Source organism: Cololabis saira, chromosome 7 (assembly GCF_033807715.1).
Source record: "Cololabis saira isolate AMF1-May2022 chromosome 7, fColSai1.1, whole genome shotgun sequence".
NCBI classification, from domain to species: domain Eukaryota; kingdom Metazoa; phylum Chordata; class Actinopteri; order Beloniformes; family Belonidae; genus Cololabis; species Cololabis saira.
The window spans coordinates 38580382-38595622 of record NC_084593.1 but is presented as its reverse complement, the minus strand read 5'-3'; the positions used below and the strand labels follow the sequence as shown (position 1 = coordinate 38595622).

General features: G+C 37.7%; 2 protein-coding genes across 2 annotated transcripts; both read left to right on the top strand.

Annotated features, from left to right (window-relative positions):
• The first annotated feature begins 197 nt into the window (after window positions 1-197).
• Window positions 198-8282, top strand: ctsf (cathepsin F). The gene is made up of 14 exons (XM_061725854.1): window positions 198-596; window positions 1298-1408; window positions 1810-1906; window positions 2444-2505; window positions 2691-2763; window positions 4373-4486; window positions 4619-4767; window positions 4850-4946; window positions 5488-5568; window positions 5750-5869; window positions 5955-6019; window positions 6305-6395; window positions 6532-6590; window positions 7288-8282. The coding sequence occupies exons 1-14, from the start codon at window positions 360-362 to the stop codon at window positions 7360-7362; spliced, it is 1431 nt and encodes a 476-aa protein (XP_061581838.1). The 5' UTR covers window positions 198-359; the 3' UTR covers window positions 7363-8282.
• A 679-nt stretch (window positions 8283-8961) lies between these two features.
• On the top strand, window positions 8962-13240 carry eif1ad (eukaryotic translation initiation factor 1A domain containing). The gene is made up of 5 exons (XM_061725856.1): window positions 8962-9114; window positions 9845-9963; window positions 10064-10172; window positions 12119-12227; window positions 12318-13240. The coding sequence occupies exons 2-5, from the start codon at window positions 9877-9879 to the stop codon at window positions 12541-12543; spliced, it is 531 nt and encodes a 176-aa protein (XP_061581840.1). The 5' UTR covers window positions 8962-9114; window positions 9845-9876; the 3' UTR covers window positions 12544-13240.
• The last annotated feature ends 2001 nt before the right edge of the window (window positions 13241-15241 follow it).

Sequence of the window (15241 nt, the reverse complement as noted above, 5' to 3'; positions counted from 1 at the left end):
TGTGCAAAGAATCAGTGCTGCTCCAGTCCATTTTTTCCCCCAATATAACTCCAACTTTCAATATCTGGCAGTTATTCAATATTACTGTGTCTTGACTGTGTAATAACTGTTTAATACATGTTCCTGTCTATGTAACACTAACAAAAGGACCGACTGCATCATCTGTTCACCAGATTTAACTCCTCCCCTCAGTCTCCTCCCACCGCCAGTCTCAATTGTTTATCAACAAGGATGCTCCACTTATAAAACCTCTGCAGCTACTTTAATATTGATTTTTATTTCTCCGAAAAACAAACAAATCCCTCTTTTTAAGGGAGCGCAGCCTGAACATCGGTCCCTTCTCCTGCCGACAGGACAACATGGTGGTCCGGTTCTCCGCGCTAATCCTGGCTCTGGCCGCCGTGGCCGGCTCGGTGCTCGGCCTGGGTGAAGACCTGGACCGGCCTCTGTTCGGGCCTCCCGGCTCTCCCATCCGCGTACACGAGTCCGACGAGGGCTTGAAGCAGGCGCTGCTCTTCGCCGAGGAGCGATACAACCGCGGCTCCAACGCCCTGCACCTCCGCAAAGTCAACCGGCTGATCTCTGCCACCAAACAGGTACAATTAGACGACTTATGTTGATTTATGTAATGTTTTATGTAATGTCATTTTAAGATATAATTATGCAGTGGTATTTCCTTCGACATAGCATTTGATATAATTTATTACATTGTCATGAATGGTTATTTTTGTGCGCTGAAGTCTGTAAACAATGTATTAAAGGCTCTGCAGTTTTGACAGACATTTACGAAAACCAGACCGGAAACTTGCTTTCAAAATAATGGTATAAATCTGCACATTACACAACAGTTTCAGCGCATCAACTGCACACCTACAGTTAATTTCTATCTATTCACCTTTCAGGGACCGTTGATTAATTGAGACACTTATCAATTTAAATTTTAATTGCATCTTTGACTGGCAAATACTGTTAAAATGCCGCATAAATCGCTGCAATATTTTAACATTTTTATGTGGCCGGAAGTAGAGTAATCCATTTAAAATTGACACTTGGCACTACAATCAGTCATTTGTCACTACAATCAGTCATTTATCAGCGAATTTATATGAGCAGTATAATCAATCTAGTGTCAAGCTTGTTCCAAGAAAAAGGAACATTTTTTATTTAACAACAACAAAATATAATCAGCATTCATTAAGTCACAGGACTCACCCACTACATGCTGTGTTGCTAAAGTGATGGATTTATGGATACTGTTTTTCTTGATTTTAAATTGTGTGTTTTGTCTGTTTTTCAGTTGGTCAAGGGAATCCGTTACACTATTACAGTGGAAGTGAGCAACACCCAGTGTAAAAAGTCTACCATGCTCAGGACATGTGACTTTTATCCAGAGCCCCAGAAACTCAAGGTAGGATTTATGTGGGCGAGAAATACTCTATATAGATTAATCCACTGACCGAAAGCAGCTTTGTTAGTGCCGTTATGTAATTTTACTGAAAGGATAATCATAGATAAAAGCTGTTTCTCGTCACTGCTGCAACGTGTCTTTGTTCAGCAGAAATGTCACCAGTCATCTAGTCTTGTGACATGAGTTTGGCTTTGAATAACCCGGAGCACTTCATGCATGAATCAACATGCAACACCAACATTTGAGCTTCTTTTTGTTTTGTGTTGTTGCTCTAGTCTTCATGCTCTGAAAATTTGCTTTAGCCATTGCTAAGCGTGAGTCTGGATTTAGTTTAAAAATAATGTGAACACATGTTGATAATATCTCTTTTGTCTGTCTTCTCTAATGCTTTTATATTTCAGACAGAGGTTTGCTTGTTCGAAGTGTGGGATATTCCCTGGCAGGGAACTTCAACCCTGCTCAAGCAGAAATGCCAGCTTAAAAGTCAGTCATCAGGATGTAAGCAACTAAATCCGTTTCAGCTTTTAAGAATCACAACAGTTTCACGACGGTGATGAGGAATGGCAGTTTTCCTTTATTCTGTTGTTTCAGCTAACAAAGTCGAGGCTGTCTGTAATCATTGTTGATCCATTGGTTTTCAGTGTTATGGCACAAGTCTGTCAGAATTACAATTATCCCATAAAACAGATGAAATAACAGCATATACAGTGCAGTGTTGTTGTTTTTTTGTTTGTTTGCCTATTGATCACCAGATAGTGGATAGCCTTGGTGTTAGTTGTTCAATGTGACCTTCATGTTATGTAACCCTATTTACCAACCTGTTTCTCAGTTAAACTAATTAACTAGACAAAACGGTAAAAGGTAATGAGTCCATGTCATGCGGTGCATGTCAAAAAATCTTCATTATGCATTATTTTTATTTCACATATGGAGGAATTACACAGGTACAAACTGAGAACAGATTTAACGGCATGTGTGCAAGAGTAAGACACAATCAGTCTTGACATGTTTTTTTCTGGATGTCTCTTTGATCAGTTGAGCCTGAAGCAGAACAGACAAACAACGGAGAGGATCTATCCACCAACCAGCCTCTGGAGGTAAACATGCTGTGCTGCTCAGGCGGATGACAGGAACGACAACAACACGCTAATCAGACGTTCTGTGCTGCTGGCTGCTTGCCATAAAGTCCTGCTTTCTTGTTAAAACTACTCCGTTTAGTTTGAATCTGATCTTGGGGATGAAGACGCTGATACTTTGTGTCTGTCTGCTCTTTGTTTGGTAGGGATCTGTGGAGCTGCTCAGTCAGTTCAAAGATTTTATGGTTAAATATGATAAACTCTACAGCAGCCAAGAGGGTGAGTTGTTGTTACATGTTCAAATCATAAACCTCCCAAAGTGTGGCTGTATTCACTGTTTACTTCCTGTCTACACACACTGAGCACTACATGTACTTGGAACAATGTGTCCAGCCTGTATGAAAGCATAAACACACTAAATATTCTCAATATCTTTGGAATAACTGCAGTCACTGGTAGTAAGCTTGTGAATTAACATGATCAAATCTGAAATAGAGGATAATTACGTGTGCACAAGTGAACTAAACCACATACAATTTTTTTTAATATATATATATATATATATATATATATATATATATATATATATATATATATATATATATATATATATATATATATATATATATATATATATATATATATATTCAGCTGCTTAAAATAAAGACTTGTAAAGAGGTGTAGGACTCTTCATATGATTTTAAGTATTGATATGAAGAAGATCCAAACAGCTCCAAAAGTGACCCCAGAGTCAGTGGTGCTGATAAAAAGGCTGGAAGGTTGGAAGATAAACTTAAAACAGATCAGGCTCTGTACAATACAAGTGTTTAAATAGTTACATGTTTTTTAAGATGTCTAAAATTCTGATACAGGACATATTCTCAATTTTGTTTTAACCAAATTTGTAATTACTGTGTTTAGCTTTTACTGATGAAAAGATTATTTATTGAGATGAGTTATTCAAAAGGATAGAGAGTACTGTGGAATAGGGCTGGGCGATATGGACCAAAAGTCATATCTCGATATTTTCTAGCTGAATGGCGATACTCGATATATATCTCGATATTTTTTCTGTGCCTTAATTGGGGTTTTCCCCCAAAGCATTATAGCATAGCATCTCTGTTAGCTTCATTTTTTTCTGAAGCAAACCCTTAAAAAAACAGTCAGTTTTAATACAAAGCCTCGTGCCAAATGTCACAGGTACCTTTGTTAACAGAGGTCTGCACAATATCAAAATGTATAAAACAAATGAAATAAAAATAAACTGCCTGCATATATAGAATAAAAATGCTTCTTGAATAAAATAAAACAAATATCCCTTTCCTGCATAACAATTAAATTAAAATACACTGTGCAATTAATACAATGTAGACAGTAACAGGCAGACTTTTCCACTGAGGTTGACAGTTGTGCAAATAACAAAACATTTGTGCAAATCTCAAATAAAACATTCAAGTCAATTTGTCACAAAATAAGCCATATCAAAATCATTAAAAAAAAAAATATATATATATTTTTTTTTAAATCGATATAAACGATATTGTCTCGTACCATATCGTGTTTGAAAATATATCGATATATATTAAAATCTCGATATATCGCCCAGCCCTTCTGTGGAACTACATTTACTTTCTGTAGTCATAAGATAACATTGTTGGATAATTGAGGATAAAAGGAGTTCAACTCCTGAAAAGGTTCATAAAGGAAAACATTGTGAATTAAGTGAAAGAATCACCTGCCTAAACAAGGCTGATCAAAACTATTATATGCATTATCACTCATGTAAGTAAAACATTCTAGATAACAATAATAATAATGGCTATGAAGGGCAGTGAAATCCAGTTTTCATTCTGAATTATCTCATCATTTAATTTATTTGATCTGGCAGAGGCCGACCGTCGTTTGCGTATCTTCCACGAGAACCTGAAGACCGCGGAGAAGCTCCAGTCTCTGGATCAGGGTTCAGCTGAGTACGGAGTTACCAAGTTCAGTGACCTAACGGGTACGTGACTGTGCATGTGCTTGCATTTCCACAGTTTTCGATGAAGAAATGCAACTTCTGCTTCTCGCGTGTTGACTCAACTTTGTTGTGATAAATTCATCCTAAACACTACAAACGTCTGATGTTCCTCAGAGGAGGAGTTTCGCTCCACATACCTGAACCCTCTCCTGAGTCAGTGGACTTTGCATCGGCCAATGAAACCAGCGGCTCCTGCCAAAAGCCCCGCCCCCGACGCCTGGGATTGGCGCGATAAGGGAGCTGTCAGTGCTGTTAAGAACCAGGTGAATTATTGAGAAGTCACCTTAAATTGTATGCTAATGAGAAATAACCTGCTATGCTGACACGTGCGTGGGTGTTTTGCAGGGTATGTGTGGATCTTGCTGGGCGTTTTCTGTCACAGGAAACATTGAAGGCCAGTGGTTCCTGAAAAATGGGAGTTTGTTGTCCCTTTCTGAACAAGGTAACACATCTGTACAGATCCAGACTGAGGCACTCACTGCAAAAACTCAACATCTTACCAGGAATATTTGTCTTATTTCTAGTTAAAATGTCTCATTTTTAGTCAAAAAATCTCATTACACTTAAAACAAGAGTCATTACCAGAAAAATAACTTGTTATTTGACAATTTGACAATTCACCTGTTTCAAGTAAATTTTTACTTGAAATAAGTAGAAAAATCTGCCAGTGGGACAAGATTTATCTTCTCATTACAAGCAAAAAAATCTTGTTCCACTGGCAGATTTTTTCTTCTTATTTTAAGTGAAAATCTACTTGAAACAGGTGAAAATTGTTGTTTTTTCTTGTTTTAAGTGTAATGATATTTTTTTGACTAAAAATGAGACATTTTAACTAGAAATAAGACAAATATTCTTGTTAAGATTTTGAGTTTTTTGCAGTGCTGGGGTTATTCAGTGACCTTTTCCCTGCAGTCAGCTTGGTTCAACTTTACCCATCCAGACAGATGTCAAGGTTTGATTGTTTTATTGATCCTTCTTCCCAGAGCTGGTCGACTGTGATGGGCTGGATCAGGCATGCAAAGGCGGCCTGCCATCAAATGCTTATGAAGCTATTGAGAAGCTCGGTAAGAGACTGCTGTGCGGAAGAATATAATCAAATATTCTGTCTTCAACAGCTTTTTCATACACCCACAACTCACCTGAGATTGATGCCAGTAAAATGGATGTTTTTTGTTTTTTTTAATCAGAAGTCTGCTAAGCACAAACGTTCAATACTCTGATCTTTCACCCCCATGCATATCCCAGGTGGCCTGGAGACGGAGACAGACTACTCGTACACCGGGCACAAGCAGAGGTGTGACTTCACCAACGGGAAGGTGGCCGCCTACATCAACAGCTCCATGGAGCTGTCCAAAGATGAGAAGGGTTAGTGCCCCCAAATCCACTGATGTAACAGTGTGCTGTTATACAAGCCAAAGTTTTATGTTTGTTTTCTACTTTTTGACCTCAGAAATTGCAGCTTGGCTGGCTGAGAATGGACCGATCTCTGTAGCGCTGAATGCCTTTGCTATGCAGGTGATCCCTTTTTTTGTTTTCATTGAAGTTTCTTTGAAGCTATGAATCATATTCTAATTTTTTTTTCTTTCTTGAATTCTGTTCAATGCATTTTAGTCTGTGTGTGCTTTCATTTGTGGTATATTTACTTAATTTCAACTCCCAATAAAGGTTATTATTTTTCCCTGAACCAATTACAGATGTTTGACTTTGCCATCTTTGAAAAAAGAGACCATTCTGATTTATGCTGCATATAACAACCATATCTAATAGATGTTTTAATTATTATTATTATTATTCCTGTAGTTCTATAGGAAGGGTGTGTCTCATCCTATGAAGATTTTCTGCAACCCCTGGATGATCGACCACGCCGTGCTGATGGTGGGATATGGAAATCGTAAGTGTTTTTCCACTGGTTGAGCCCCACTTTGTTTACCAAATGTTGCCACTGAAAAAAGGACTGGGGTGGTGGTAGTATATTGTTTTGGGGAACGTCATTGAGAACAATTATATTTGTGTTTCTGTTTCTTCAGGTAACAACGTCCCATTCTGGGCCATTAAAAACAGCTGGGGGGAGGATTACGGAGAGGAGGTGAGACAATAACATATATTATCAACAACTATATTCCTTTCAAAGTTAAATATGACATGAATTATAATCTAATTATGCAGGTGGCAATATAGAATAGATAGAATAGAATAGAAAGCCTTTGTTATCATTGTACAGGTACAGTGAAATTAGGCAGCAGCTCCTTCAAAGTGCACACATGCAAAGACAATGTAAACAAGGAAACATAAATATATATATATATATACACTATAAAAAAGAGTGAATGGGAGGATAAAAATGTACATGAATGGGTGGGGGGATATTGCACTTAAATGGATGGAAGAATAATATTTCCCTTGAAATGATGGGAGATTATTGCACATAGATAGAAGGGAATATTGGGACATTGTGGATAGAGGGTAGAAAATATTGCACAGGGTAGAAAATATTGCACAGTGAGGTAGCTTATAGGTTGAGAAAGTTCACAGCTTTGGGGAAGAAGCTGTCCCTGAATCTTTTTGTAAGTACGTAGGTTTTGGACTGTAAATTAAGTCTTTGGTAATTAGGATATGATAAACTTTGCTCTGCTGTGTTGCATTATGTGGTAAAAAATGAACTTCTGTGTAGCAATTATTAAGTATTATATTAAAGTAAAAAGTGTAATGTCACAGTAAAAAGCTAAATGAAGCTAGAATATGGCCTTTTTAGTATTTGCTTGACTTTGTTTTGTCTTCCTCAGGGTTACTACTACCTGTACCGGGGATCTAATGCATGTGGTATCAACAAGATGTGCTCATCTGCTGTTGTCAACTAAGCATCCACGTCGCATATACGTCTTCATGCCTCCTCATCTGCCTGCTGAAACCTCCTCGACACTACTCACACATATGATGTGAAGAGGAAACACATTCAAGTCCTTTTTAAAGGAGACATATTATGACAAAAACGTTTTTTGTGCTAAGAGCACATGTTCAAATGTTTGAAGAGACTACTAACTTAAAAATGTTGAGATAACAAAACCCTTTCCATTCTGGGGGCTGAAAATACATCATTCTGTGAGAGGTTCAGATCTTTAGGGTACTGAGACAATACAAACCAGATGAAGAGACAAATTATCCAGTTTCCCCGTAAATATGTCCTACAGATTTAACATTAAGCTGTGTTGCTCTATATATCCAAAGTGGGTATCTAGAAATATTTAACACCAGTTACAAAAGAGCCTCAGACCACAGAATGAGGGAAGCTGAGGGAAGCTGGTATGCGAAAAACCAGCTACCATGAACAAAAGATGTGGTTGAAAACAGCTCTTTAGATCTTTTGTTCTTTTTTTTTAAAGAGCATAATATGGCTCCTTTAAATAGGACATGTTTTTTGACCTCAAAGCCCACACCTCATGTCACTTTACAAACTGATACCAGCTCAAATAAATCTAGCTTTTATGTGCTTCTCAAACTTTACAGTGGATTTTAATTTCTATTTCTGTTTGAATAGATGGGTTGTAATTCAACCCTGCCCGCAGTAACTGAGCCCCTGCTTGAAATGTTTTAACCTTTTAGTATAAGACTTTTGTGTGTTGAGCTTTTTCTCAGACGTGGTGTTGTGTATTTGAAAGGGTCTGTTTAAAAATAGTAATAATAAAGATAGGAGTTTGGCTTTAAAGTGGTCCGCTTGTTACTGCAATAATAAGGAATGAATGAAAGTTGAATTCAATTGAATAAAAATGTGTGAGAAAAATGTGTATTGTTTTTTTTTGTCATTTTTGTAATGGGTAAAAGTAAACACAAAGACACCATTTTGCACTGATCTAGTTTTATTGATATTTAATTTGAATGCTAAACATTGATGTAATTCTTTGAAAACAGTTGTGAAATATGGGAGAGATAATATTTCCATATTTTAAGCGCAGTACCCACTTGATACAGGAGGAGTTAGGTGGTGATCTTGAACGTTGCTCAAATTGGGGAAGTTGGAGCGGCGAGAGAACAACTACATTTCCCATAGGGCAACGGTACAACCCTGGAAAAACAATTATTTTTACACATTCTGCAGCCAGGTGCTCTTTGTGTAAATAATTATATCATAAATCGGATAGTGGTTGTTAGTTGAGTCATTTCTAATGTATTTGCCTTCGTCAAAAAAATTAAGAAAAACATATGGACGTTACGCAGCTGTCAAAGCTGTCGAAAACAGTTTGCACTCTCATTTTAATGTTTATTTTGTGATTACTGTTATTTGTGTGTTATTTGTAGACGTGTGCTGCTGCCTTCCTTGGCCAGGTCACCCTTGTAAAAGAGGTCTTGTCCTCAATGGGTCTTTTTAATCTGGTTAAATAAAGGTGAAAAAAAAAAGAAAAAAAGACGCTACATGCCTTTATTTTGAAAGTCTGAGACCCTTTGACACCGGAAGTGAAACTTCGCGTTAAGCGTTTCAGAAACACGAGCTCGTGTGTGGTTTTTGTTGCAGTTTTACAGCTGATTTACTCTTTCTCTCTTCCGACTCTTGTCCGAAAATATTCTCTTTTAGGGAGCATTTTTAAAATTTTACTTTTTCTTTCACTTTCTTCAAGGTAATTATGTAATATGACTGTATGAACTGATCATGTTTGGTTGTCCAGCTACGGCTTTAGTAAAACTGACATTTAAAGTATAAACAACTCGGCAACGAGTAGGTTTAACTCGCAGAGAATAAATATTAAGAGTTTTAATTAGAGGGAAAGCAGCTGTTGTGTATCTAACTTAAGTCCACAGTTTCGTGTCTCAGGGCCAGATAGATGGATCCACATCTGGAAACATCAGTTACATTTACAACCGTACCCAGACCTGAGAGCTACTACAATTTTATCATTTTCATGTCTCCTTTTTGGCACTGTTTACTTTCTTTTTTTAACCAGTCTCTCATCGTATTGCCATTTTGTATCATTTTCATTACTGCATCCAAACGATGCTTTTATATGAACTAAAATAGGAAATATTAGTGGTCTTTCTGGCTTGTCAGATTCTGTGAGGCGGAAAAGTAATGTACAAATGATTTATTAACTATTTTTAGGCGTGTAATACCTCAAACCTGAGCACGAACGGATCTGTTATTTCAGATAGTATAATATAAATGTAAATGTCATGAAGCAGCCTTTTTGTTTACATCTATTGTGTTTAAGTAAGAAACACTGTGTTAAGTACATTTTAGTAATGTTAATAGATTCATAAATGCATTTCTATAGTAGTTGACTGATATTTGTTTCTTAAGGATACAGAATGTGGTGTATTTGCTTTCTGACCATCTCCTGTTGTCTCCATCAGCTGGCGAAGGACCCTTTATTTCATCATTTATAATGTCACAGGCCACCAAACGCAAACATGTTGTCAAGGAAGTTCTTGGAGATTTTGTCTCTCCCACAGAAACCCAGCAGGTCGTGAAGGTAACGTTTGTGAAGCCCAGAGAAGTCAATCATATCAGATTATAAAGAAATGCTTTATTCCAATTTACCTTACCTGACTCTGCCTTTGCATTTTTAACAGGTTATTGGTAGCCGTGGCAACAACCTCCATGAAACCATCACGGCTCAGGGTGACACGTTCCTGGTGAGCATGCCCACCAAGTTCCGCAAGAACATCTGGATCAAAAGAGGTAACTGATGCTAAGTTTGTCGTCCTGGAAAAAGGGGGAGAATGAGCCCTCTGTGAGGATGTTCGTTCAGCTGCTAAATATCAAAACAATTATGATGCAAAATCTTTATAGTAAACAGCTGATCATGAAATCTCTGTATGACACACCAACATGGATAAATAAAATAGTTGTAATTGGCAGCATATTTCTGACAGTTACTAGAAAAAATTATGGAATTTAGTTTTGTGCCGCACTGTATTTGCAATTTATTTCCTATTTTTATCCTACGTAATAAAGCAAGAAGGAACATCCTCCATGAGTTTGATTGCATGATTTTTGCCAGATGCTTTATGTTAGTGACTTATTTCTCTCCTGATAACATTCGTGCTCTGCTTCTGGGGCAAGTGGTGATGTTGATATGCGTTTATTACGACATGTGTGACAAAAACTAAATAGTAACAGTAAAATAAAGGTAAGTGTCCATCCCTAAGACTCATCTGAACTGATTGTCCTGAAATAGATTGAAGTTGTGCGTAAAGTTAAACACATATTGCTCCTTCTCTTCTACATGTCACCATCTTTTTTCTTCACCTGCTCCTCATGTTTACGACATTTGGATGTTGCCAATCTGCCATTCCTGTTGAGATAAAAATATTTTGGTGTTCATCCAAAACTCAAATGCAACTTTACAACCTTTTTGCACAATTTTAAGTGCATTGTCTAAAGTTTTGCCCTTTTTTTTTGGACCCCAACCTGTTCTGTTTAATTGAATTCTGAATACACAAAGTAACCACGTCTTGCTTGCAAGTCAAAGAAAACTTCTGGGATCCAGATTGTGAAAAGTTTGGTTGCATTTTGCAACTAGTTTTTTATTTTTAGGTATTACTGCGACATATCAATATAGCCTGCGTTTTATTGTCACTATATGAAACCCGACAAAGAGCTAGAATATAGTTTGTATACTGTGTTATTTAGAAAGACGTGAGAGCTGAAACAAGTGTATCCTAATGAAGCCAGGAGGGCTTGTGGCACGCACACTCTCACCTTTCTGTGTCCACTGAGATTACGTTCACGCTGCAGGTCTTAGTGATCAGTTCTGATCTGATGGTTTTTGTGCTTGTTCACATTGGTATTTTAGATGCATCTTACTTCATGTGAGCAGGCGTCTGTTTTGGAGTGCACAGTAAGGTGAAGTGATGTCAAACGTGGTACGTTGGGTGTGTGCAAGTAAACATGGATGCAGCAGCAGGAAGTGTTGGAGTATGATTTCTTTTTGAATGTTTTGTACGATAGAAGTGCACAGATTCATAATATAATTTTGAGGAGAAAGGTGAGGAAGAAGGGCCGTGTGTGCAGAGATGGCTTCAACATCTGTACAGAGATGTGTGTGGATGATGGAGCGGAGCCTGGGAGCGGTGGACAGTGACAAAAAAATTGCTGCCAATGCAGAATCGTGACGTTTATCACGTAGCAGGGATGTCAAAGACGGATGAGATGCAACCAGACAGTTCAGACTGCAGTCAAACCGGAAAACATCAAATGCGTCGGATCCTGATTCAGGAACAAACTTTACACATGAAACTCTTGGAAGATGCAACTACAGGACACCTAATCTTTCTAATTTGGGGCACCAGTACGACTTATGGAAAAGCTTGTGGAGGTCCGATATAATTATCAAAAATATAAAGATAAGATATAAGAAAACACTTCACTCTAGATATTTGGATGAGATATAAAATGAACATAAGGGGGCATAACTTTGTGACCACTGATGTGAATAACCGCTGTTCATCTTGCTACACTGCAACAGACCCGTCCTCTCTCTTTCAGAGCACTAACCCCGTACAAACAGAGTAGTGTTACTCCTCTAGCGTAGCGCCACCCCAGCAGCTCAGCACTGATACTTGTTGAGATGTCTTTGTTGTTACTTTTGCTTGACATTTAAATGTTGTGCTCTGACTCCCCAGGTGATTATGTGATCGTGGATCCTATTGAGGAGGGAGACAAGGTGAAGGCTGAGATCAGCGTTATTCTATACAAAGATCAGATTCAATACCTCCAGCAACAAAAGCTTTGGTGAGTGGAAACACACAAACACAGAGATGAAGCCACGCACGTGCAAGTGTTGTGATCCAAGGTGACTCCTTCTTCTCCATCTCGTTCCAGGCCAGAGGGCTTCATGGAGGAGCAGTTGCTGCAGGAAAAGACAAGCAAGCAGCAAGGAGAGGAAGACAAGAGAGAGGAAAAGGAAGAGGAAGATAGCGAATCCGAGGATGATGAAAGCGATCTGTTTGTAAACAACAACCGTTGTAACTACGAGTACAGTGAGAGCGAAGAGGAGGACAGTGAGGAAGAGGATGAGGAAGAGAAAAGGACAGATAATGGATCTTAATTGCAACAGCGAGATGAAGGACTTGAAGCGACTGAAATGAAGCGACTGCTCTGCTGGCTGATGAGACGGGGGTTCAGTTGTTATGCAACAGCTCCCTCTGCAGGCCGACGAGAGAATCCGCTTCAAGCTTTGAACGGTTGGACCCCTTGAACAAACTTAATTTCCCCCTTTTACCAAAAATGCCTGGACCAATCTGTAATGCCTGAAGGAATTCCTAATAAAAGAAAGAAAAGAGATTAAATACATTTTGATTGTCTTCTCAGATACCGCTGGCATCTTGTACCAGACTCATGTCCACATGGAAACCTCCGGTGGGAAGTCTTATCAGTTGATTTGAGGGAAAAATAATATTTTGACTCAGTGTCTTCAGTTGAACAAAATTAATCAGACAAACCTGTAACGCATGATCATCGCTGTAATATAAAATGGGTTTGAATCATGTTTTGTTTTTGATGATTTTTAACCAAAGAGTGTGGGGGCGTGGTGGGAATAAGTGTAATGTTCCTTTGAAGGATGTTAATCCCACAACCTGGACCAATGAGAAAACCACTCTTATTTTGCACATTCCACATTTTCAGAGCTTCTTGTGAATGTGGGTCATCAGTTTGGGTTTTAAAGGACCTTAAATCACATGCTATTGGCATTTCTGATCCAGTTGCACATGTATTTGTTTGTGATCAAATGTCTCCAAATTCAAACAAAGGAATTATTCAAAATATCTGTCTTCCTTTCACTGCTAAGAATTTTTTTTCTTCTACATCAGTTGTTCAGACGCTATTTCCAACATGTGAAAAACATTTTACAGGTGAAACGCAGAAAAATAGGTTTTAATGGGATTTGCTCAAAGTATTTGACAATCGCTCATAAACATCCACACACCAGTGGAACCAGTTGAGCCAACCGCTGTACTGGCACCCACTTGCCTCTCTGAGCAGTTGTGGACTGGTTAGGCTGCAGAAAACATGCTCCAGGCGCAGAATACCTGCCATGTGCGTTCAGCGGCACATGGCAGGGAGTTGCCCAGAGCGTGAGTGAGGTGACCTCAAATACTTTTTGGTTTTTAATCGTTATATCAATCGTTAAGTAACACAATTTTCCTCCATTATTATACTTTAAAGTAATTCCACTGAATAATATGTCATAAAAAAGCTGCTTTTTCATACTCAGAAGTTGGCTTGAATAACATTTTAAACATCTATAAAACCACAACTTTGTAAACAAAAAAAATGTTTAATGTCAATTTAGTTCATGGAAACAATGGACTTTAAAAAGGTGTTGAAATGTATTTTGTGACTAACTCTGCCGCAGTTGTTTCATTGTTATCCTCAGCTGAAACACTCCCTTGACAAAGAAAATAGAATTGAACCAACAACCCCCCTCACACATGTGTGGCTGAGCTACGCACACCAACCGGTTTTCATCATTAGATGTAGATGTAGTTGGAGCAAAGCAGATTAAGAAGAAATGTCAACAACAGTCAATCACCTTGAGGAAATATATAAATATAAATATAAATAATGTCATCATAAAGATGTTGGAAATCAGAACAGTCTGATTTTGTTTTTAATGCCAGAACATGGTCACGGACAAGAAAAAAACCCGCCTGGACAGCCAAACTGAAAGCTGCATTAGCAGTTTCCACTTCACTCCTCAACCAAACCGTCTTAACGACAATGTCACTTTGATTATGTTTCATTACACAGATTTGTTTTAGTAGTTTTTAAACTTTGATACTGTAGTTGTTCAATAGTAAAAAAGAACACATTGGCTCTTCCAAATGAAAATGTAGCGACTCTTACCCAACATTTAGTGTTTCCTGTCATGAAATGATCACACGATAAAGCCACTTATGTTCACCCGCTGCTAATTGCTTTTACTGCATGTAAAATACATTTATTTGGAAGTTTCACCTTCAAACTAGATAAAACCAGTTTCCATGTTTAAAGGCTTTCTCAACCCAAACCAGGAAAGTGCAGATATCATCGTGAGTCTTTATTAAATTCTGTTGTGCCACGATTAAGGTTTAGTCGCCTACATTTGAAAATATAAGAACAATTATTTGTTGCCAGGTTGGACAAATTCCTTGACAGACGGAATATTCTGAGCACTAAAGGAATTAATAGATTAAACATCCACTACAATAGATGATGAAAATGTTTTTTTTATTAGAATTTTTATTGACCTGAAGAAAGCATTTGACACCATAGATCACAACATTCTGCTTGAAAAACGTAGTAAATATGTTAACAATCCATTGTGGCATGGATTATGGGTTATTTAAAGAATAGATGATAGTCTGTACAAATAAATAATATAAAATCAGGTACATGTAATATAACGTGGCGTGCATCAAGGGTCAGTTTCTCGGTCCTAAACTGTTCATCTAATTTGGGGTGTTATTATGGATGAAAAATATTTCTTGGAAGTCACATATTTATGGTATAAAAAAAAAAAAAGGATTCATTGTACAATAAGGCATTATATATTTTATATAATTCTTTGACTTATTGCTTAGAAATGAGAACTACATATTAAACTGACACTAATCCGGTTTTTATGTCACAGAAAAGACCAATAAGTATCACTAGTCGAAGCAGATACAGAGAGCCATCCAGTCTATTGTTTATTAAGTTAGTAAAATGTGGTGGTCTAGTTGATGACAGTATTTTGAAGCCCATATACAAAGCCCATAGGACAT

Coding starts and splice junctions, on each gene's coding strand:
- ctsf (XM_061725854.1), top strand. CDS start 360: ATGGTGGTCCGGTTCTCCGCGCTAATCCTGGCTCTGGCCGCCGTGGCC. Junction 5,870..5,954: donor GCTGTCCAAAGATGAGAAGG/GTTAGTGCCCCC, acceptor TTTTGACCTCAG/AAATTGCAGCTTGGCTGGCT. Junction 6,396..6,531: donor GATGGTGGGATATGGAAATC/GTAAGTGTTTTT, acceptor CTGTTTCTTCAG/GTAACAACGTCCCATTCTGG.
- eif1ad (XM_061725856.1), top strand. CDS start 9,877: ATGTCACAGGCCACCAAACGCAAACATGTTGTCAAGGAAGTTCTTGGA. Junction 9,964..10,063: donor AAACCCAGCAGGTCGTGAAG/GTAACGTTTGTG, acceptor CATTTTTAACAG/GTTATTGGTAGCCGTGGCAA. Junction 10,173..12,118: donor GAACATCTGGATCAAAAGAG/GTAACTGATGCT, acceptor CTGACTCCCCAG/GTGATTATGTGATCGTGGAT.